Source organism: Phoenix dactylifera, chromosome 18 (genome assembly GCF_051530095.1).
Source record: "Phoenix dactylifera cultivar Ajwa chromosome 18, Ajwa_hap1_PhDact_Kaust_v1.1, whole genome shotgun sequence".
Classification (NCBI taxonomy): Eukaryota; Viridiplantae; Streptophyta; class Magnoliopsida; order Arecales; family Arecaceae; genus Phoenix; species Phoenix dactylifera.
Window position 1 is genome coordinate 19409504 of NC_143207.1, and position 25239 is coordinate 19434742.

Below are 25239 nucleotides of genomic sequence, written 5' to 3' on the forward strand. Positions count from 1 at the left end.
CCTCAGGCCCGACCTTCTCTAGACCCCTGAATCGCTCCGAACCTAGCACCCATGGCGAATCGAGTCAACTTATCACCAGACATCGCCAAGTTACTAACTAGAAACCACTTCTCCAATGACCTCCTCCGCGCCATCTTGGTGGGTTTCTGCCATCCATCCAAGTTCGGCAGCGACTCTAGTGAGCTTGGTCGGTTCCTAGAGCAACTCGGCCCGAAATGGGCGGACGACGGGCTCGAGACCAACTCAAGGGGGCTTGTTCATCCTTCTCGGTCACACCCTAATGCTTGCAGGCCTTGACTGCCGAATCCATCAGGTGGCCAACCAAGGATTGACAATAAGTAAAATTAACTAACACTTGGATTATTGATCGATTGATGGTGAGATAAAGATTAGGATGCTTTGAAAATGCAGTTAATTAACTCTAAGAAAACATTTGTTTCGCCATAGTTTACTTTTCCTATCAACGTACAAAGTTGTTTTAGATTTTTCCTGCCCTGCCAGTGTGGCACCTGCTGATGACAATTAATCATCCTCATGGAACTCAACAAAGAATGTGATGAGGAGGAGACTTCACCCTGGATAAGAACATCAACTAATTAATTATGCCATTTTAAAAGCTCCCTTAGAACAGCTCATACATATTTGTTGAATAATTATATAGTCGATATAAAATAAAAGGAGGAGAGATACTATTGATTAATTAAGAAGCATAGGTTAGCATGGCTATTTTGTTTTTAACCACCAAAAAGATTTTTTTTTCCCGGCAGAGATAGGTAAGGATTAAGGCTCCTTGAAGTTTGTTGAAATTATGAATTTTGTTAAAAGAAGATCTAGTCACAGCTCATACCCAACTCCAATGGCTTCCCACCACCACTGGATCCTCGAAGACCATTTACAGGTCTTATAATGTAATGGACATGGCTAAATTTAATAGTCATGAAATAATTTTTTTTTTTTTAAGAGATTATGTTAGGGCCTGTTTAGTTTTAAATTTTAATTGAGCTCTAGCTCGAACTCAGAGACGGAAGTGCTTGAGATAGAGCCAGCCACTTAAGCCAAACATTTGGAATTATAAATGAGCTACTGCACGGAGGGCCACGCATGTCGCCACCTTTTCTGCCAAACATTTGGACTATTCCGAAGGATTGAAAAGGAGATTTACCAAAAAAAATAAGGATTGAAAAGGAGATTTACCAAACAAAAAGGATTGAAAAGGAGATGCGTGGACTACAACGGCCGCTTCTGGCATCTCATGGGAGATTAAAATAAAGACCGGAGAGGGGAGAGATAGGGGGAGCAATGGAGGTGGTAGAAGAGAAAGGGAAGGTGTGTGTGACGGGTGCCGGAGGATACGTGGGCTCATGGCTGGTGAAGCTCCTCCTCTCCAATGGTTACAAGGTCCATGGAACAGTCAGAGATTTAAGTAATGCTCTTCCCTCTACTACTACTACTACTGCTGCTGCTGCGCTGCTCTTTCTTTGTTTGAACCGTAGTGCTCTAAGATTTTTTTTCTTTCGTCTGCACGCGTAAAAAATAAATCATTTTTTTGTGTGTACTGTACGAGTACGCGGTGTTTTGTGAGTTTGGTTTTGCATGTTAGAACTTGGATTTCTGTAAGGTTTCAGTATTTGGAGACTTCAAATATCAAAAGAACATCAAGAAAGGCATGATGATCCGAAAATTCCGAGTTTTTTTTCAAGATAGGAGGACCGTGAATCACCTTTTGTTTTCCTGTCTATTCTTCAATTTTATTTCGGATCATTTCAGAAGATTTCTCCCTTGTCTTCTCTTTTGTTTCTCTTCTGCCTTCTGGTTTCCTGTACGCGCTTTCGGCTCCTAAATGAAAGTGGTCGTCTTTTTCCAAGAATATAAGAGCAGAGCAGAAAAATACTTTCAGTTTGTCAGCATCCAAGTGCTGGTGCGAAGATACAAGGCTAAGTGGTGATCTTGTTCGAGTTGCCAGTAGATGAAGAAGCAGATCAGAAGGGACTGATGATATCATGCCCACGTTGATTTCTGAAGAATGCTTGGAAAATTGCAAGACTCATTGGAGATAACAAATAAAATCATTACAGTAAAAAAGGATTCTGTCTTTTAATCATACTAAACGGAGAATATTGATTTAGAGCATCTCATGACAAAGCAATACCATACAATGCATTTTTCCTAATTCAACTCTCTCCATTCCCCAACGTAGAATAAATTTTCTGAACATTTGTTCCAGGTGATGAAAAGAACGCTCACTTGAGGAAATTTGAGAAGGCCTCTGAAAACCTTCAACTCTTCAAAGCGGACGTGCTTCACTACGACACTTTAAAAGCAGCCTTTGCAGGATGTGAAGGAGTCTTCCATGTGGCTAGTCCTGTCCCTGCAACCAAAGTCCTTGATCCAGAGGCAAGTCTTTCATATGCTTAGATATGTAAGAGATCAAATTTTGAAATTATCGATGCTGATATTCATGTACAGTATTAGGAAATACCGAGTCAGTTGTTTCATATAGGGATACAATGAAGGGAAGGACATACAGAGTTTTGATTAGCATTGTATACACCTTTTGTTCCTTGGGGAACTTGACATCTGGTCTTTTTCTTTGAATCTTTTTTATCTCCATATATCACCTTGCAGTTAGAGTTGATCACTCCCGCTGTTAACGGCACTCTAAATGTACTTCAAGCATGTTCGGAGATGAAAATCAAACGGGTGATTGTGGTGTCATCAATTGCTGCCGTTTTACTGAATCCACATTGGCCACTTGATAAGCTCAAGGATGAGAAGTGTTGGTCGTCTGAAGAATTTTGCAGGAAGATTGAGGTGACTATTTTGATCATTGGAGCTTTTGTTTCTATCTTTTCTTGTAAAATGAAACAAAGTATTTTACTTTTTTGTTCTTTAATAGAATCAGGTACACAATTGAATACTTTGACTCAACTTGAATGGAAGATACTTAACTAACAATTCTTATTGGATCACAAAGTAGCATGATGATCACCAATATGCTTCATACTTACCATATATTGTGTTATGCTAAGAAGCTAGATCTAGGGTTAATAAATAAACGGAATACAAAGAGACAACCATTTACATGGCCTGCATCCACGAGCAGAGACGATCGGAAGAACCTCGCTATGGATGGAAGAGTACAAAGAAGAAAAATCTCCGATACAATGCTTTAAAACTTGCCACACATAAAAGCCCTAGAACAAGAGCACAAGCATGCATGCATGCTACACCTAATGTCTCTAGCCTGCACGGTGGGCCTCAGCCCCTAGGCTGAGCGTCCAGTTGGAGAGACTCTTTTAGCAGTGCATCCTCTGATAGAAGACACACCATAACAGGATTCATGGCCCAAATTCATTAATCACTTTTCTTGAACCACCTAGCCAGTCTTTCTTAGGATCTATGTCTCGATCGATGTGGTTAATTAGCATCACAATTCTTGTAGTAAAATAGAAAACTTCATATTGCTTCTCCAAAATAATTTTCCAACTTACGTATCAAGAACTATTACAGGAACATGTGAACCTAGTGCTCGACAGACTCCCTTACGGCCTACAAGTGGTCACATGATTCTTAGTAACTATGGCTGGATAAATGTCTTTCAGATGTTTAAGATAATAAAACTAAGCAACCGTACCCATTCATGATCACCATCAATGTTAGATTTTTTTATTATGCCCTTATTTCTGCCAACAAACATATTTATCAGTAGTGTAATTCTATTAATATGGTTTTCAACAGTTTCCGTTTAGGTTAACTTGGGCCATCCTCTAATTAATCTATTGTCGTTCCTTCACAGTTATGGCTGTAGCTTTTGTGTTGTAGGTTATTTGGTTTGTGCGGAAATCAGGTTTGATCTTTTCTAGATACTGTTGCTCCAAGGGTTAAACTGAACTTTTTATTTAAGTTGGCCTGTACATGCCCTGCAAACCCCTTTTGTTTCTTTGACAGATTATAATATGAAACAACATGGTAAATCCACCTCTTTTAAGAGGTGAGGTGGCCATGCATAGCTTTGAGTACATTGACAAACTACAGAACCATCACTGAATCCTTAACGTGCGCTTTATTTGCCAAAATCCTTAATTATCATCATAAAATTTTGTGATTTTATCCATGAGTTAATTATTGTAGGTGGAAGATTCTATCACTAATGCAAGAACAATGCTTGTGTAGGCTGGCGTTATAGAGCCAAAATAACAATCCAAGTTTAATCCTTTACTTGCTTTTGTAGAACTGGTATTGCCTTTCGAAGACGATGGCCGAACATGCAGCTTGGGAGTATGCAGAGAAAAATGGGCTCGATCTTGTAACTGTTTGCCCGTCAGTGGTTTTAGGACCATTGCTGCAACCTACAGCGAGCGCTAGCAGCTTGTTTCTAATCTATGCTACAAAAGGTCCTCCTTTACACACAGTCCTGTACACAGCTTGTTTCTAATCTATGCAGAGAAAAATGGGCTCGATCTTTCTCTATCTAGTGACATATATAAATAATATCAAATATAATTGCAATCTTGTCTAGATTGCTACGTTAAATTTTGAGGACATACAACTCAATTAAAAATTAAGCTCTATATAACTCTAGTGATTTTTGTTCTTGGGTTTGAGTTCTCCAACTTCAGCATTTTTTTTCTGCATGATTTCATAACAGGAGGTCCAGAGCCCATGTTGGACTACCTCTGGCATTTTGTAGACGTTCGAGATGTTGCCGATGCATTGCTTCTAGTATACGAGAAGCCAGAATCATCTGGAAGATACATTTGTGCAGCTTCTCCAATTACTATTCGAGAGTTGGTTGACTTGCTGAAGGGCATGTATCCTAACTATGGTTACCAGAAGAAGTTCGTTCCATTCCAACTTTTTATGTGAGGAGTACCATGAATATTTCCGCTTCAATCTTAATTTTTACTTTATTTCGAATTGCAGTATCGTTGACGTACCACCAAGTGCCCCGCTGACCTCAGAGAAACTAAAGAAGTTGGGTTGGAAATGGAGGCCTCTAGAAGAAACTCTCACTGATGCTGTTGAATGCTACAGAGAGGCGGGTCTTTTGGATGAACTAGAGGGCCACACTCTTCATCTTCCTCCTCTCTTCAAAGTTACATAGATGGCTGGAACTCGGGTAGCTGCGGAATAAGGTTTATCGATAAACTCGGTAAGTTCTTTTGAGATGTAACCTGTCAATAAAATGGTACTCCCTTTCTCTGTTATATGAGGAGGCTGCGTTTGTATGTTCCGGTAAGTAAAGTGGAGACAAGTGAAACAAGCGTTCATCATTTCACCTGGTCTCTTGGTTGCAGGTGCTCTTGTTCTTAGCTGTAAAAGAAACAAGTCTTTTGCTTCTAGATTGCTCTCGGACTAAAGTTGGAGACCTATTTATCTCCACATGTAATAAAGGGTGCAATTGAGAACTTGATCTGAGATTGGCTCATTGGTAATGGATGGCATTCCTTTCCCTTGTTTGGGTGAAATCTGTCAAAAAAATCCTTGGGCAAATAAAACCAAACTAAAAGTTAGTTGCCAGGTTTAGAGAGCAAATGGGTTCATACGTCCCTGCTCCCTCTCTGTTGTTGCTTTCCCTTTGACTGCGGCCGCTGCCACCATTAGCTGCCGCCCCACCACCTCCTCCTGGGATGATGATGGGGGAGTTTAGGATCTGTGAAACTAAAAGAATCAGGCATTGGCGGAATTGGAAAGAGCTAGGGTGCCTAAAGACCTGCCTCATCTTATGGAGCTCTTCAGCCTCAGCTTGATCCTTGGACTGACCAAAGTTCACCTTCTACCCAGATGCCCAATAATAATACTCTAAAACCCTCCGAATTGCCTATATTGATTGTCTCGTCGCTCGGGCCAGTAGCAAGCAATTATCAGAAAATAGTAGATGCAAAATCTAAAGAGGCCCCTCCAGTCTGTAGGCCTCGACCGCCCGACTCTCGGAAGCGTGTCGAAACAATCTGAAAAGTGCATCCGCGCAGGCGATGAATAACAAAGTGGATAGCAGACAACCCTTTGGCAGCCCAGCAAAGGTCTCAAAGAACTGGGTGGGCATGCCATTCACCAGCATGGCAAATAAAGGAGGTGTTCAGGATGCACCCCAAGATCCACCTGATCCAAAGCTAATGGAATTCAAAGCTCACCAATGAATGAACCAGAAAAATCATGGTTTGAGGATTTCTGGATAGTCCTGGGGTGCTAGATGTTGGTAGACCCTTTAGAGGATCGATAGAGGGTTCTGAGTTGCAGATATCTTGAATATTTAATATTGATTTGGTTTTCTAAGAAAATAATTTGTCGGACAACGAGACGTTGAGTAGAGTTCTGTGCACCTTAGTTCGTAGATCACGGTAGTCTGTCTGGATTGTCAGCGAAGAGGTAAGAATCCTTATACACCGACCTGGATAATATAAATATTTTTACACTTATATATGTATGATATGCTATAATCTAGATAAAGCAAGAATAGTTTTATATTAAATTGTATTTTGATCGTACTGATTTATAATTGGTATCATGATGGATGCATGTATACGCATAACCTACCCTTGCATAATCAAACTAACAGATGTGGTGCTCTGCACTAACCATGCTATATTCGTTGCCTTGTCACGGGCTGGAAACATGACTGTGGTTAGTCTAAAGCTGGAAATGAATAAAAAGGAATTGATGTGTGGATGTGAATTGATTAAATGAATAGGAACTTTGAGCTTATCTCATTACTATTGATTGCACTGTTGCAAATTGAAAATGTGATATTATCCATTGCCCCGTCACAGGCTAGAAATATGATATTATCGATTGCCCCGTCACAGGCTGGAAATGTGATACTATCGATCGCCCCATCACAGGTCGGAAATGTGATACTATCATCGCCCCATCATGAGCCGGAAACGTGACTGAAATTTAGCCTAAAGTCGAAAAGAAATTGATCCGGATCAAATTAATAAGGAATGGAATGAAAAGCATTAAAAATAGTAATGAAGATTTACGAGCAATCATATGTTATATCACTCTTGAGAGACTGAATTTCTATTAATATTTGATGTACATATTGATATTGATTATTCGAGCAATATTGATAGCCACTTTGTGATTTCATGATGTGTGTAATGTTTTTTTGTGGTTTTCAAACCTATTTTATTATTATGTTGGTGTGAATGTGTAGGGATTCTTACTGCGCTGTAAAGCTCACCATCCATTTTTCTCTCTCTTTTTCAGAGTTGTAGGGCGCATAGACATGGATAGGATGAGTGCAAAGTGCGAGTGTTAGAGTTATCAGTTAGTTAGTTAGTTTATTTTGATACCGATGAACATTGAAAGCTCTTGTAATTGACCAATTTAGTTATTTGTATATACTGGATTTATCTATTTGAATTAATTAATCAATTATGAAATTATCGGATTTTTGTTCATCCTAGGCCTTCTTTGATCTTGAGGGCATTGCTCCAGGGTTCATGCGGCCGGTTGTGTACCGGACCCGGGTGCTGGGTTTATGCGTGACACTCCATTGTTTTTTGGAAAAAATAAATCTTGCTACATCTTTTTCGGTATTATGGGTTTCAACTTGCAAGCTCAGGCTTTTACAGTCTGCCGCCACTAGGCTTCATCATCTAAGAAGTTAAATGGGAAAAAATAACCGATTATAAAAATTTACTGCAGGGTATTGTTTTGATCTTAAGATAATCTTTTTTGAGACGATCGATCTTAAGAAGATCCATCTTAGGTCTATTCCTAAATAGTCCCACATGTCGCCAAACTTTTAAAATATTCCGAGAGATTGAACGGAGACGCCTCTGGAATAGGCTTCGTCAATGGCCGCTTCTGGGCCGGCATCTCTTGGGAGATTAATAAAAGTCCACATAAATAAAGACCGGAGAGGGGAGAGATAGGGGGAGCAATGGAGGTGGCAGGAGAGAAAGGGAGGGTGTGCGTGACTGGTGCCGGAGGATTCGTGGGCTCATGGTTGGTGAAGCTCCTCCTCTCCAATGGTTACAAGGTCCATGGAACAGTCAGAGATTTAAGTACTGCTCTTCCCTCTACTACTACTACTACTCGTGCTATCTAAGCTTTTTGTGTTGCTCTTTCTTTGTTTGAACTGTAGTACTCTACGATTTTTTTTTTGTATGCGCGCGCGTAAGAATTAAATCATTTTTTTGTGTGTACTCTACGAGTACGCGGTGTTTTGTGAGTTTGGTTTTGCATGTTAGAACTTGGATTTCTGTAAGGTTTCAGCAACAAATTAGAATACTACGCATCAATTGCTCCATATGTAACCCCTATTTTTTTCCCCCGACGTGAAGGGTGAAAAGGAGACTTCAGATATCAAAAGAACATCAAGAAAGGCATGATGATCCGAAAAATCCAAGTCTTCCCCTCCCCCCCCCCCTCTTTTGCTTTCTTAGGTGTTGCAGATGCCCATAGAAACCAATAGAATTCATATCCTTCAGCTATCCATCGCAGATGCAGATACTTAAAACTATTTATGCAACGGATTAAAACAAAGCAGGGAAATTTGATAGCCAGAAAACTAAGATGGGTCACAATTGTGGCGACCTCTAGCTGGGTCCTTTCTCAATCAGATTCGTTCTTCTTGATTCTACTTAGTTTTTGTCAATCACAAAGCAATACCAAAGAATGCATTTTTCCTAATTCAACTCTCTCCATTCCCCAAGGTAGAATAAATTTTCTGAACATTTGTTCCAGGCGATGAAAAGAACGCTCACTTGAGGAAATTTGAGAAGGCCTCTGAAAACCTTCAACTCTTCAAAGCGGACGTGCTTCACTACGACACTTTAAAAGCAGCCTTTGCAGGATGTGAAGGAGTCTTCCATGTGGCTAGTCCTGTCCCTGCAACCAAAGTCCTTGATCCAGAGGCAAGTCTTTCATATGCTTAGATATGTAAGAGATCAAATTTTGAAATTGTCGATGCTGATATTCATGTACAGTATTAGGAAATACCGAGTCAGTTGTTTCATATAGGGATACAATGGAGGGAAGGACATACAGAGTTTTGATTGGCATTGTATACACCTTTTGTTCCTTGGGGAACTTGACATCTGGTCTTTTTCTTTGAATCTTTTTTTATCTCCATATATCACCTTGCAGTTAGAGTTGATCACTCCCGCTGTTAACGGCACTCTAAATGTACTTCAAGCATGTTTGGAGATGAAAATCAAACGGGTGATTGTGGTGTCATCAATTACTGCCGTTTCACTGAATCCACATTGGCCACATGATAAGCTCATGGATGAGAAGTGCTGGTCGTCCGAAGAATTTTGCAAGAAGATTGAGGTGACTATTTTGATCATAAGAGCTTTTGTTTCTATATCTTTTCTCGTAAAATGAAACAAAGTATTTTACTTTTTTTTCTTTAATAGAATCAGACACACAATTGAATATACTTTGACTTAACTTGCATGGAAGATACTAAACTAACAATTCTTATTGGATCACAAAGTAGCATGATGATCACCAATATGCTTCATACTTATTGTTGTGGTTCAAATTCGGCCCGAGGGTGACCACGCCGGAGGAGTGGGGGAGCTACCGTTCGAGATGGAGAAGGGTCGCTACTTCCTGCGCATCGGCAGACCTGCACAAAGCCTCACCGGTGGGATTTCGGTGAGAGCCCTCCGATGATTAAGTTAGAGTGGATCTTAGATGGTCCAGCCAAAAATCGTTAGGCGTTACTTGATGGGGCAATTTATAGTTTCCGCGGAGGTGCCTAGGTAGCGTGCAGCCAGGGCTTGCTTGAGGCACACGATGTAGGCCGTCCTTGTGAACGGCATGGCGTCGATAGAGGTGGCAGGGTATGACCCATAGTTGACATGTCGTGGAGTGGCCAACTAGTAAAGTATGGAGCGGTGAGGTTGTAATGTACGGCCACGTATGCAGGTATAGGGGCGCGCGTAGGTGCACACATGGATGTGGCCGTGGGCGAGGTCGGGCTCGCTTGGAGGCCGCGAAATTTACTTGAGGTCAGCTTGATGAGCACTGAGGTCGGGCCGACTTGGGGGCCACGACATATGTTTGATGAGGTCGGCTTGGCGAATTCCGAGGTCGGCTCAACCTTTCCGACTCTAAGGTTTGTTTGATAGCGCCCCGAGCTAGGGCCGGGGCGCATCGTCGAAGACGCTTGGCGCCCCGAGCTAGGGCCGAGGCGCATCGTCGAAGACGCTTGGCACCCCGAGCTCAGGCTGAGGCGCGTTATTGGAGAAGGTTGCTGCAGGTCGTAGTAGTGGAGAGATCTAGGCGAGGTCGGCCTGGTCTTTTTGGCGAAACCCGAGCTCGGACTGGCTCTTAGCGGGACCGAGGTCTGGCCTGGTCGGCGCTGAGGTCTGCTCGGTCGGAATGGGATGATCCCTGTCCTGAGCAGGACGATCCATTTTATCCCTTAGCTAAGTGTATATGAAGATGTACGCACCGAGCTAGGTACACCGTGTTATTAAGGGCCGACGCTTTCAAGCTGAGCTTCGTAAGCTGAGTTCGGGTGGATTAGCCTGCCACATCATTTCAGGCTGGGACTCTTTAATATGTTGCGTGGCGCTTCTTTTCGAGGCATCGCTGGGTGGAACGCGAGGGGCCAATCGTTAATGCCCCGTCTTCTGAAGCGTTCGCTATGATGATCGGCTTTTAGTACCACGATCTGGAAAGATTTGCTAAGGCAGCTTCTGAGCCTGTGATGGAAGTCCTCAAACAATGGATGGTGGGTGATGTGTTGATGGAGTGTTGTGTGGCTAGGATTCACCAAAGTGTTGGATGAATGTCCACGGTAGAATGGCTAGTTGAGGCTTGATGGCGTGATGGATGGATGGAATTAATGGATCACCTCGGGGCAACACCAAAAATCAAAGGATGGTGGTGGGATTTGGAGATAGGACTAGCTCAAGCTAGCACCTATTTCCATGGGTCGGTTTAGAGATAATGCCCATAATTTTTTATTCATTCAAAAGATGCTTTCAAATTACATGAGAGGCTTATTTATAGAACCCTCTAAGGATCTCAACCACCTCCTCAAATGAAAGACAACTCAAACTCAAATTTCAAATTCAAAACAGCAACTCTAAAGCCTAAAGATTCTCCTTCTTTCAAGAGATGCCTTTAAATTCAAATGGCTCATCCGCATGCCTTTGAATTTAAATTCAAATGGCTGATTGCTCCTCCTAAGATTTAGGAAACCACATGCCATGCTCCTCCCCATGTGCCATGCTTCTTTGCTGGTCCTTTGTGCCTTGTATGTTTCCTTTTAAAGTGGGCTCAAACCTAATTACATTGGGTTCTTGCAAGCCGCCACACAAGCAATACATTTGCTTGGCTTTCTTTGCTTCGGCTCTTCTTGCTTTTCTTGCTGCATTCCTCATAGCTTTCTTCATGTCTTCATCATTCCTCTCCCCTTCAAGACCGACCTTGTCCTCAACGTATAGCTCTAGAAATTGCTCTTTGAGAACTTAGATGTTTTCTCATGTGGCATCTTTAGCTGTAAGTCCCTTCCATTGCACCAAAGCTTTGGTTCAGATTTGACCTCCCTTCCTCACTTGTCGATATTCCAATACCTTACTTGGCTGAACATTCACCCTTTCTTCTCATCCACCATTGGCTAATCATTGACCACCTTGCTTAGATCCCCAACTCTTCTTTTAAGCCATGAGACATGGAAAACCGAATGGATAAGGACCCCGGTTGGCAAATCTAACTTGTATGCAAGCTGCCCATATTTCTCCAATATTTGATAAGGCCCAAAGTACTTAGCTCTTAATTTGCTGAGTGCTGCTTTTGATGGTACCTTATGCTTTCTTGGTAGGTATTTGAGGTAGACCCACTCAGCCGGCTCAAAAAACTTCATTCTCCTCCCTTTGTCAAAGTGCTTCTTCATTTGTTCTTGAGCTCTTGCCAAGTTCTTCTTCGACTCCTTCAAGACTTCATGCCTTTCCCTAAGCTCCATATCCACCAAATGATTAGGTGAACTTCCAACTTCATGGGATTCAAGTGTAGGGGCCGGCCTCCCATAAAGATTCTCAAATGGTGTTGTCTTGATGGAACGGTGGTATGAAGTGTTATACCAAAATTCTGTCCAAGATAAATGCTCCTTCCACTGTTTGGGATATTGATGCATATAACATCTAAGATATTGCTCAAGAGTCCGATTGGTTATCTCACTTTGGCCATCTGTTTGGGGGTGGTAAGTGAAGCTTCTTGCCAACTTCGTGCCATACATCTTGAAAAACTCCCTCCATAAATTACTCATGAAGATCCGATCTCTGTCTGTCACGATACTCCTTGGCATACCATGTAGCTTCATAACATTGTCCATATAGAGCTTGGCTATGGATTTGGTGGTGTAGGAATGCATCATGGCCACAAAGTGAGCATATTTGGACAGCCGATCTACCACTACAAGTACTCTATCAAACCCATTGGAAAGGGGTAGCCCTTCGATGAAATCCATGGTGACATCTTTTCATATGTTAGAGGGTATCGGTAAGGGTTGCATCAAGCCCTTTGGTTTGCAGCTCTCACTCTTCACCCTTTGACATGTATCACACTCTCCCACATACCTCCTTATGTCGCCTTTCATGCCTTCCCAAAAAAACAAGTTAGCTACCCTTGCCCAAGTTCTAAACACACCCGAATATCCTCCCTCCTTAGAATCATGAAAGTGGCTCATGACCCTTTTTCTAAGCTCCCCTACATTCGGCACTACCACCCTTTCTTTGTATTTTAAGAGCCCATTTTACACCTCATAATTTTCCACTCCTCCCCCTACTTCACTTCTCCATCACCTTTTGGCACCTTGGACCAACCCCTAATCCCCCTGGAATATCTCCCCAAATCTACCATGAAGGTCCTGAAATTGCAGCCAACAACTCGCCATCATCTCTCCTTAAAAGTGCAGCGGCTACCCTGTTTTCTTTGCCCGACTTATACATCACTTAGAACTCAAACCCCAGCAACTTTGCCACCCATCTTTGCTGATCCGGAGTGGTGATTTTCTGCTCCAAAAGGTGCTTTAATGGCTGCTGGTCTGTGACAATCAGAAATTTTCTGCCCAAGGGATATGGCCTCCATACCCTCACGGCCTCCAATATAACAAGCATTTCTCTAGCATACACACTCCAACCCTTCTTTTGCACCCTAAGGCCTTGCTAATATAGGCTAGAGGTCTTCCATTTTGAGTCAAAACAGCACCTACTCCCACATTGCTTGCATCCGTGTGCATCTTGAATTCTTCTTCAAAATTTGGCATGGCAAGCATCGGTGTCGTTGTCATGGCTTTCTTGAGAGCTTCAAAGGCTGCCTCTCCCTCTTCATTCCATCTGAAATTATTATTCTTTAACATGCTTGTGAGTGGCTTGGCGATGGATCCATAGTCCTTGACAAACTTCCGGTAGTAACCGGTAAGTCCCAAGAACTCTCTCATCTCAGTTGGAGATTTTGGCTTCGGCCACACCACCATTACTTCCACCTTCTTCGGATCAACCCTCACTCCTTTGTGTAAGATCAAATGGCCAAGATACTCCAGCTCCCTTTGACCGAATGCACACTTACACAACTTGATGAAGAAAGAGTTGTCAAGTAGCACCTGCATCACCTCCTCCAAGTATTTCAAGTGGTCACTCCAACTTTTCGAATATACTAATATATCATCAAAAAAAGCCAGCACATACCTCCTCAAGAATGGTTTGAAGATCTGATTCATACATATTTGAAAAGTAGAGGGGGCGTTGCAAAGCCTAAATGGCATAACCAAGTATTCAAAGTGGCCATTGTGAGTTTGAAAAGCGGTCTTGTGAATGTCATCTTCATGCACCCTAATTTGATGATACTCGGCTTGGAGATCTAGCTTGGAGAAGAACATAGACCTTCCAAGCTCATCCAACATGTCATCAATGGTAGGAATTGGGAACCTATCCTTGACGGTTGTTGTATTCAAAGCCCGATAATCCATGCAAAAGCGCCAAGTGCCATCCTTCTTCACCAATAAAACTGGACTTGAGAATGGACTAGTGCTTAGCCGGATGAGTCCATTGGCCAACATCTCATCCACTTGCTTCTCTATCTCCATCTTCTGGAAGTAGGTATATCGGTAAGGGGCAACATTCACTGGTCTTGCTTCCTCCTTTAGTGGAATCTGATGATCAAACTTTCTTGAAGGCGACAAAGACTTGTGCTCCTTCATAACTTCAGAATATTTCAGCAACATCTCCCTCAAGTCACTCGGCATTTCAACCCCCAAGTTCACACCCTTAACTCCACTCTCATCTCCCTCACCCTCACTCAAGGCTCTCGGTTGAGAGGCAATAGTGATAGCAAAGCATTGCCCCTCATGCCTCAAAATTTTTCATCTCATTCAACCCAATGGCCCTACCTCCAACTCTCCCATTCATTCTCAAAGCGACCCATTTTTCTCCCCACATGAACTCCATACTCATTTTTTTATAATCTGACACCACCTTCCCTAGCTCCTCTAACCATTGCACACCTAACACTATATCCAACCCTACAATTGGTAAAGAATATAGATCCACCATAACCTCAATCCCTTGCATCTTCACACACACTCCTTTAAACAACTCTCTACATTCCAACCTATCACCACTAGCTACCTTGACTTCGAATGGTTCAATTTCAGTCAATGGTAACTTCAAACATTTAGCTACTTTAGAGTTTAAAAAATTCAAGGACAAACTGTTATCAATAAGGATTGTTACCTCAAGCTTGCCAATGCGTGCTCGAGTCCTCATGGTTCTAAGACCCGCAACCCCGACCAAGGCTGGATGGAAATGTGTGGCTCCCCATACTCGGTTTCATTGAGCTCCTCCTTGTAAGCTCCACCGTGACCCTCCTCTTCGGTTTCCTCTTCTTCAAGGATTGGTTCAATAAGGTAGACATGCTGCACCTTGCATTTGTGTCCCGGTGTGAATTTCTCATCGCAATTGAAGCATAATCCCTTCTCCCTCCTTTGTTGCATTTCTTTCCAATATAGCTTGTTGATCCCCTTGATGAGGGGCTTGCCTCCACCAAATGGAACCCCACTTGGACCTCCCAGAGTGAAGCCCTTGTTGAATCCCCTATTGGCCCCAAATGGTGCCGCCATAGGGGTGGTCTTCTTCACCTCAAACCGGTTGCTCTTCCTCAAGTCCCGAAGTTGATCATCCTTCATCCTTGCAATCTCCAAAGCTTGCATTAGTGTCTTCGGCTTTCGGATCTTCACCTCAGCAGCCAACTCTTCCTTAAATCCGCCCACAAAGGACCCAATGAGGGCCTTTTCGGTCCAGCCATAAACTCTTATAGATAGGTGTTCGAACTTTTTTTGGTAGTCCCTCAAGGAACCCGATTGCTTGATCTTTGAGAGAACTTCATGGTAGTCCACATAATCAGTAGATCCGAACCTTTTCAAGAGCTCCTTGACGAATCTCTTCCATCTCAACTCCTTTCTTTGGGCTTTATAGATCTTCTTCATCCATTGCCACCATTCGTTAGCTTCACCTTCTAGGAAGTAGGCAGCATAGGACACCTTTTCTTGACCTTCCATGGGATGATACTCGAAGTATTGCTCGGTTCGGCTCGCCCATATGCTAGGATCATCCCCATTGAACTTGACAAGATCCATCTTAGGCATAGCTGTCCCTCCCCTTGGTCTTCTCTCATATCCTCTTCTTCTCTCCCTTCGGTCCTCTTCATCTTCTTCACTCCGTTCGGATGACTCCTCTGCTTGGCTTGAAGATGCTTCACTAGATGAACTTGAACTTTCTAACCTTTCATAGCGTCTCTTGCCCCTAGATCCCTCGGATCCTCTAGAGCTTTGGTTCCCCTTGGCTCTTCTTCCTCCTTGTTTATTCATGGACACCACGAGCTAATGGAGCACCTCTTCGACGCTGTCACGACCCCCGCCCCGTTCCCGGCGGGCCGCCGCGACGGTCCTAGGGTGCGGGTAGGCATAAGGCCACCAGCCACCGCGTAGAACCCTACTACCTATCAATCATCAATAAATCTTGAAAAATTTGGCATGATACATGCACAAAATGATCACTTTTTCTATAGTGACCTGTCAGGATTATCTCAATACATACAACAACACTACCTGTCAGAGCAGCAATCACATAATCCGTCACATAATGAACCTGGACAATATATATCAATACATCATCTCAGGCATATAACTCATCTGTATAAAAATCTGGTTCCCATTCCATCCATGGTCAAACCCATATCCACAACAGGATCTATGACTGTAACTATACACTATATACAACAGAAGGTTTATAATACACCAAAAGGGTATAAACCTCTATCTACATTGTACTATACTATACTATGGAGCGGCACAGCTAGCAGGCAACCACTAATCCTGCTCCTCTCTATACAATACCTGCCCTGCAATCAAAAATATCAAACTGGGGAGTGAGTATATAAATACTCAGTGAGTGGAGTAGAGAGTACTATGCACATGAGACAGAATATAATCATGGCTCGAGATGAAATCTCAAGATCAATAACAAGATGAACATGATCTCAACATAGAGAATATGGAGTAAATCATCAATATCACCACAATCAATATCAACTCATCTGAAGCATATATGGAATAATCAAGTCAACATATATGCTACTCATGAATATGCTCAACAGGTCATAGTACTGAATCATATAAATCAGGTATCAATAGGCTGAATCATCAACAAGACAGCTATCGGGAGGTGGGTTTTACGCCCCAGGCGAACCAGCAACAACTCCCTACTGCCATATGCATATATCGAATATAACACCACACCAATATGTAAATCATCACTAGACAGCTGTCGGGAGGTGGGTTTTACGCCCCAGGCGAACCAGCAACAACTCCCCACTGTCACATGCATATGCAGGATAAGACACCATATCGATAATGTAAATGCTAGACAGCTATCGGGAGGTGGGTTTTACGCCCCAGGCGAACCAGCAACAACTCCCCACTGTCACATGCATATGCAGGATAAGATACCACACTGATCATGTAAATGCTGGCCAGTATCCAGAACAGAAATCCATCTACATCTACATACTAAACGGCACCTCGCGGGAATTCTACATCCGCGGAAAGCCATACTGCACCTCGCGGGGTCTTACTATGCCCGGCGGCAAGCAGAATATAAGTCGTAGGACCGGCCGATCCTACGCCTAGGGCCGTGTCCCCCCCTAGGAAGGGACTGGGCTCCGCCCACCCAGAAGGCTACTATGTGCACAAAGGCCGATGTTCAACCCCATCGACTATAGGTGTCCTGCAGATACTGTCAAGCCATGCATGAATGCCATAATGCACCCTCCCAATACTCTACTAAAAGGAGCATAATTAAGACTACCACTCACTCGACTCCGACCCAATCATAAACTAACATCAGGTTTGGGAGTGAGGGGTCAAGGGTGTGCAATGCAACTCAATATACCACTGAAATGGGCTCTACAAATCTTTGAAATAGAGGAAATGAAATCAATTTACAAAAGAAGTCATTTCACAATTCAGATCCAATTTAATTACTCATAAAGGAGTATAATCAAGGCTACCACTTACAAGTCTTTGAAATAGAGGAAATGAAATCAATTTACAAAAGAAATCATTTCACAATTCAGATCCAATTTAACTACTCATAAAAGAGTATAATCAAGGCTACCACTCACAAGTCTTTGAAATAGAGGAAATGAAATCAATTTACAAAAGAAATCATTTCACAATTCGGAATCAATTTGATTACTCATCAACCCCTCGTAATTCCTCTCAATGTTTCCTCAAATGCATGTACAGAATAATCAAGCATGGAGAATCAAGATTATAGAGGAATCTACTACAACAATTAATCAATAAGCTCAGGTGGAATCAAGTCACACTTGGCAACATTCATGAAAATGAATAAGGAATGTGCTCATGGTGCAAAGTACATGACTCCCACTCACCTGTCAATCTGGCACAGCCCTGATACGCCTCCAAAACTTTATGGTAGGCAGTAGGGGCTTCTTCTTCTTGCTCCCTAACTTCTTGCCCAACTGTGACATGCATTTATAATACATTTAGTCCTGTATCAAGGGCTATAATCTACGTGCCAATTATAATATAGGGAACTTTAATTGATTCAACTCCCCCGTTCCCTAAATCTTTTCTTTTCTTTCTTCTTTTTCTTTTTAATTAATTAACTCACCATTTATGTGTATTAGGGACTCCCTTGCATGAGTACAAGGTCCCTTTTAGCTTGATCTAGGCTTAATACTCTATTATAGCATGAAATCCCTTATTTTCCACCCGGATGAACAGTAACTCGGACCGACAGCCGGTTACTTCATCCTGGGTTTGATCCACTTTTCAAACTCCAGATTTGATGAAATTTTTACCTAACATTCTACACTCATAGGAGATTCCAAAGAGTAACATGCATTGCTATCGGAGGTCGTTTGACCCCCTAAATAATTCGCCGAAGTTGGAACTTCGACACAGTTTTTCCGTAGTGCCAGAAAAATTTGTCAAAATCCGATTCTTCCTCTTTTAACCGCCTCTACAACCCTTATCCGACCCCTCTAGACTATATCCACCCTTTGTATAGCCTAATGTCATCAAAAGACTAGATAGGGATGGATATTTACCTTTTTCTTTTTGGAAATCGAGGTCCTTGCGTAGAGGGGAAGGAGATCAACGTTTTTCCCTTCAGCTGGAAGTGCAACCGGAATCTCTTTCCTCCTCGAATCTTCTTCCTCTTCTTCTTTCTTCTTCTTCTTCTTCTCTTTTTCTTTCTTTCTTTCTTTCTTTCCTCCGTTTCACGCCTGAGAACCCCCTCCCTCTTTCTCTCGGTTTCATTCCAAAAGCCAGCTCAAACCCTCCAATTAAATCACATCAAAGCACTATTCACCTTTGTTTAATATTATTAATTTCCCATTTTGCCCTTGCCACTTCGATATATCTGCAATTATGCCATTATCTTTTGATTCCTTCCCATTTTACCCCTTATATCAATTTTAAAGGACTATTCTATCCCTTTTTTATATAAAAAAAAAATTTGGGGGGTTATTACATCCTCCCCCCCTTATATAAAATTCGTCCTCGAATTTAAAAGAGTAATTTACCTGATTACTCAAAGGGATGAGTATATCTACTCTTCATATTCTGCTCGGTGTGGTATTGGGAATCAAATAAATTAGGAGTGTTTTACCTTCTATCTCTACCACATAGCTAGGATATATATACTTCGCTTCTATACTATCCCCTACAGGTGTACTAATAGCTAAGGGGATATGCATTAATATCTTATCCTTAGCTAACTTTTTAGCAAAATAAGGGGACACAAATGAATGGGTAGCTCCACAATCAAACAACACTCTAGCTTTAATCTTATCAATGAGGAGCATACCTGTCACAGCTACATTTAATGCCCGTGCCTCTTGTGGATTTACCGTGAACACCCTTCCTTGCCCTCTACCTACTGGAGCTGATGGCTAAGATGGTCCAACACTCTGCTGTGATGCTGGTGTCTGACCTCTGCCTCTGCCTACAGGCCCCCTACTACTAGGCCTGTCCATCTGCACAGAAGGGTAGGATGCCAAAGGCACAAACTGCTGGGTGGCACCCTGCGGGCATTCTCTGACAAAATGACCCGGCTGTCCACATCTGTAGCACACTCCCTGACCCATTCTGCATCTGCCAGGGTGCTGCTTCCCACATATGCCACATACTGGCCATGATTGGAACTTGGATTCCGTTCTGGCCATAGTGACCGGAGGACGAGGTACTGATGGTAGAAAAGTATCTTGTGATTGGCCTCTTTCCCTCCATTTCCTCTTACGTGGGGTAGGTGGAGCTGAGCGTACAGACTGCTCCGTCGGGCCCTCCGAGAGATCTACTCCCTCAGATCTATTTCTACTGCTTTGCCCTTTCCCCATACTCATTTTTCTCTGTTCTCTTTCAGCTCTTTCCTCTTTGTTTCTGGTCTCCCACTGTTTTGCTTTATCAATTAGCCTAGACAAGGTGGGGACCTCTACTGCCAGTACTGCATTATAAAGCGGGGAAATCAGACCCCGCCTGAATCTTTCTATCCTGGCAGCTTCAGTGGGGATGATGTAAGGAGCATACTTCCCCAATCTAGTGAACTCACGAGCATACTCAGATACGCTCATTTCGGGCATCTGCTTCAGCCTCTCAAACTGAAGAGCCCGATTCTCCCTCTCAGCCGGAGACAAGAACTCATCCATCACTGCTTGCCTGAACTCTTCCCAGGTTGGAGGATTCCTACTGTACAATCTGTCCTCCACGTGCCTCTGGTACCAGTCCCAGGCATCTTCCTTCATTGTAAGCCCTACAAGTTCTATAGCTCTTGCATCAGAACAGGGCAGTCTCCGTATCATCTTTTCAGTCTCCTCCAGAAATCTCTGAGGATCTTCACCTTCTTCCCCCTTAAACTCCGGGGTTCTGAGCCTCAGAAATTCCTGTACAGTAATCCCCTCATCATCTAGAGCTCGCCTGGCCAAACTTCTTGGCACACGTACAGGAGGTGAGATGGATACTACTGACGGGGCAGGAGATTTCCCCCGAGCAATCTGCTCTCTCAGAGCCTGATTCTTCGTCAGTAACTGTTCCATCAATGCATCTCTATTTCCTACCTCCCCTTGATCATCAACTCTCCGCCTGTCTGCAGGAGGAGATTTTTCTCTTTGGGGCTCGATATGTGTGGAACCCGCATCCAATGCTATATCTGGCTCCATCCTCCTTCCAGGACGAGCAGATCCTCTCCTTGGAGGTATTCTTTATATGTCTCTAAAAGAGTTAAAAAGAGAGGGCAGTCGTTACACACTGAGTCATAATATATTTTACTGAATTGTAAATGACTCATAAATTAACATACAGAAAAATCCTATGCTCCATAGTATAATCCTATACTTAATCCTGACTCATTCTATTGCTCTGACAGGACTCTTGTTTAACCTTTGCTCTGATACCAAGCTTTGTCACGACCCCCGCCCCGTTCCCGGCGGGCCGCCGCGACGGTCCTAGGGTGCGGGTAGGCATAAGGCCACCAGCCACCACGTAGAACCCTACTACCTATCAATCATCAATAAATCTTGAAAAATTTGGCATGATACATGCACAAAATGATCACTTTTTCTATAGTGACCTGTCAGGATTATCTCAATACATACAACAACACTACCTGTCAGAGCAGCAATCACATAATCCGTCACATAATGAACCTGGACAATATATATCAATACATCATCTCAGGCATATAACTCATCTGTATAAAAATCTGGTTCCCATTCCATCCATGGTCAAACCCATATCCACAACAGGATCTATGACTGTAACTATACACTATATACAACAGAAGGTTTATAATACACCAAAAGGGTATAAACCTCTATCTACATTGTACTATACTATACTATGGAGCGGCACAGCTAGCAGGCAACCACTAATCCTGCTCCTCTCTATACAATACCTGCCCTGCAATCAAAAATATCAAACTGGGGAGTGAGTATATAAATACTCAGTGAGTGGAGTAGAGAGTACTATGCACATGAGACAGAATATAATCATGGCTCGAGATGAAATCTCAAGATCAATAACAAGATGAACATGATCTCAACATAGAGAATATGGAGTAAATCATCAATATCACCACAATCAATATCAACTCATCTGAAGCATATATGGAATAATCAAGTCAACATATATGCTACTCATGAATATGCTCAACAGGTCATAGTACTGAATCATATAAATCAGGTATCAATAGGCTGAATCATCAACAAGACAGCTATCGGGAGGTGGGTTTTACGCCCCAGGCGAACCAGCAACAACTCCCTACTGCCATATGCATATATCGAATATAACACCACACCAATATGTAAATCATCACTAGACAGCTGTCGGGAGGTGGGTTTTACGCTCCAGGCGAACCAGCAACAACTCCCCACTGTCACATGCATATGCAGGATAAGACACCATATCGATAATGTAAATGCTAGACAGCTATCGGGAGGTGGGTTTTACGCCCCAGGCGAACCAGCAACAACTCCCCACTGTCACATGCATATGCAGGATAAGATACCACACTGATCATGTAAATGCTGGCCAGTATCCAGAACAGAAATCCATCTACATCTACATACTAAACGGCACCTCGCGGGAATTCTACATCCGCGGAAAGCCATACTGCACCTCGCGGGGTCTTACTATGCCCGGCGGCAAGCAGAATATAAGTCGTAGGACCGGCCGATCCTACGCCTAGGGCCGTGTCCCCCCTAGGAAGGGACTGGGCTCCGCCCACCCAGAAGGCTACTATGTGCACAAAGGCCGATGTTCAACCCCATCGACTATAGGTGTCCTGCAGATACTGTCAAGCCATGCATGAATGCCATAATGCACCCTCCCAATACTCTACTAAAAGGAGCATAATTAAGACTACCACTCACTCGACTCCGACCCAATCATAAACTAACATCAGGTTTGGGAGTGAGGGGTCAAGGGTGTGCAATGCAACTCAATATACCACTGAAATGGGCTCTACAAATCTTTGAAATAGAGGAAATGAAATCAATTTACAAAAGAAGTCATTTCACAATTCAGATCCAATTTAATTACTCATAAAGGAGTATAATCAAGGCTACCACTTACAAGTCTTTGAAATAGAGGAAATGAAATCAATTTACAAAAGAAATCATTTCACAATTCAGATCCAATTTAACTACTCATAAAAGAGTATAATCAAGGCTACCACTCACAAGTCTTTGAAATAGAGGAAATGAAATCAATTTACAAAAGAAATCATTTCACAATTCGGAATCAATTTGATTACTCATCAACCCCTCGTAATTCCTCTCAATGTTTCCTCAAATGCATGTACAGAATAATCAAGCATGGAGAATCAAGATTATAGAGGAATCTACTACAACAATTAATCAATAAGCTCAGGTGGAATCAAGTCACACTTGGCAACATTCATGAAAATGAATAAGGAATGTGCTCATGGTGCAAAGTACATGACTCCCACTCACCTGTCAATCTGGCACAGCCCTGATACGCCTCCAAAACTTTATGGTAGGCAGTAGGGGCTTCTTCTTCTTGCTCCCTAACTTCTTGCCCAACTGTGACATGCATTTATAATACATTTAGTCCTGTATCAAGGGCTATAATCTACGTGCCAATTATAATATAGGGAACTTTAATTGATTCAACTCCCCCGTTCCCTAAATCTTTTCTTTTCTTTCTTCTTTTTCTTTTTAATTAATTAACTCACCATTTATGTGTATTAGGGACTCCCTTGCATGAGTACAAGGTCCCTTTTAGCTTGATCTAGGCTTAATACTCTATTATAGCATGAAATCCCTTATTTTCCACCCGGATGAACAGTAACTCGGACCGACAGCCGGTTACTTCATCCTGGGTTTGATCCACTTTTCAAACTCCAGATTTGATGAAATTTTTACCTAACATTCTACACTCATAGGAGATTCCAAAGAGTAACATGCATTGCTATCGGAGGTCGTTTGACCCCCTAAATAATTCGCCGAAGTTGGAACTTCGACACAGTTTTTCCGTAGTGCCAGAAAAATTTGTCAAAATCCGATTCTTCCTCTTTTAACCGCCTCTACAACCCTTATCCGACCCCTCTAGACTATATCCACCCTTTGTATAGCCTAATGTCATCAAAAGACTAGATAGGGATGGATATTTACCTTTTTCTTTTTGGAAATCGAGGTCCTTGCGTAGAGGGGAAGGAGATCAACGTTTTTCCCTTCAGCTGGAAGTGCAACCGGAATCTCTTTCCTCCTCGAATCTTCTTCCTCTTCTTCTTTCTTCTTCTTCTTCTTCTCTTTTTCTTTCTTTCTTTCTTTCTTTCCTCCGTTTCACGCCTGAGAACCCCCTCCCTCTTTCTCTCGGTTTCATTCCAAAAGCCAGCTCAAACCCTCCAATTAAATCACATCAAAGCACTATTCACCTTTGTTTAATATTATTAATTTCCCATTTTGCCCTTGCCACTTCGATATATCTGCAATTATGCCATTATCTTTTGATTCCTTCCCATTTTACCCCTTATATCAATTTTAAAGGACTATTCTATCCCTTTTTTATATAAAAAAAAAATTTGGGGGGTTATTACATCCTCCCCCCCTTATATAAAATTCGTCCTCGAATTTAAAAGAGTAATTTACCTGATTACTCAAAGGGATGAGTATATCTACTCTTCATATTCTGCTCGGTGTGGTATTGGGAATCAAATAAATTAGGAGTGTTTTACCTTCTATCTCTACCACATAGCTAGGATATATATACTTCGCTTCTATACTATCCCCTACAGGTGTACTAATAGCTAAGGGGATATGCATTAATATCTTATCCTTAGCTAACTTTTTAGCAAAATAAGGGGACACAAATGAATGGGTAGCTCCACAATCAAACAACACTCTAGCTTTAATCTTATCAATGAGGAGCATACCTGTCACAGCTACATTTAATGCCCGTGCCTCTTGTGGATTTACCGTGAACACCCTTCCTTGCCCTCTACCTACTGGAGCTGATGGCTAAGATGGTCCAACACTCTGCTGTGATGCTGGTGTCTGACCTCTGCCTCTGCCTACAGGCCCCCTACTACTAGGCCTGTCCATCTGCACAGAAGGGTAGGATGCCAAAGGCACAAACTGCTGGGTGGCACCCTGCGGGCATTCTCTGACAAAATGACCCGGCTGTCCACATCTGTAGCACACTCCCTGACCCATTCTGCATCTGCCAGGGTGCTGCTTCCCACATATGCCACATACTGGCCATGATTGGAACTTGGATTCCGTTCTGGCCATAGTGACCGGAGGACGAGGTACTGATGGTAGAAAAGTATCTTGTGATTGGCCTCTTTCCCTCCATTTCCTCTTACGTGGGGTAGGTGGAGCTGAGCGTACAGACTGCTCCGTCGGGCCCTCCGAGAGATCTACTCCCTCAGATCTATTTCTACTGCTTTGCCCTTTCCCCATACTCATTTTTCTCTGTTCTCTTTCAGCTCTTTCCTCTTTGTTTCTGGTCTCCCACTGTTTTGCTTTATCAATTAGCCTAGACAAGGTGGGGACCTCTACTGCCAGTACTGCATTATAAAGCGGGGAAATCAGACCCCGCCTGAATCTTTCTATCCTGGCAGCTTCAGTGGGGATGATGTAAGGAGCATACTTCCCCAATCTAGTGAACTCACGAGCATACTCAGATACGCTCATTTCGGGCATCTGCTTCAGCCTCTCAAACTG

General features: G+C 42.7%; 2 protein-coding genes across 10 annotated transcripts in view; both read left to right on the forward strand.

Annotated features, from left to right (window-relative positions):
* Positions 1-1246: 1246 nt before the first annotated feature.
* Positions 1247-5418, forward strand: LOC120108199 (cinnamoyl-CoA reductase 1-like). Of its 3 annotated transcripts, none has more exons than XM_039121771.2 (7): positions 1247-1423; positions 2225-2394; positions 2626-2811; positions 4232-4394; positions 4649-4838; positions 4924-5152; positions 5298-5418. In XM_039121771.2, the coding sequence occupies exons 1-6, from the start codon at positions 1300-1302 to the stop codon at positions 5102-5104; spliced, it is 1014 nt and encodes a 337-aa protein (XP_038977699.1). In that variant the 5' UTR covers positions 1247-1299; the 3' UTR covers positions 5105-5152; positions 5298-5418. The 3 variants fall into 3 exon arrangements, with proteins under 3 accessions (XP_038977699.1, XP_088570243.1, XP_088570242.1); XM_088714117.1 differs by having other exon boundaries at positions 1251-1423; positions 2225-2398; positions 2630-2811; XM_088714116.1 differs by having other exon boundaries at positions 1251-1423; positions 2225-2398; positions 2630-2811; positions 4924-5418.
* A 2313-nt stretch (positions 5419-7731) lies between these two features.
* Positions 7732-25239, forward strand: part of LOC103695514 (cinnamoyl-CoA reductase 1-like) — a 39705-nt gene continuing 22197 nt past the window's right edge. Inside the window, exons 1-3 of one of the 7 annotated variants that reach the window (XM_089928400.1) lie at positions 7732-8015; positions 8698-8867; positions 9100-9285. In XM_089928400.1, coding sequence (XP_089784526.1) covers positions 7892-8015; positions 8698-8867; positions 9100-9285 — 480 coding nt within the window. In that variant the 5' untranslated portion in view covers positions 7732-7891. Of the gene's footprint in view, positions 8016-8697; positions 8872-9099; positions 9286-25239 lie in introns of all 7 variants that reach the window. The other 6 variants (XM_089928398.1, XM_088714074.2, XM_088714075.2 and 3 more) reach the window with 6 other exon arrangements.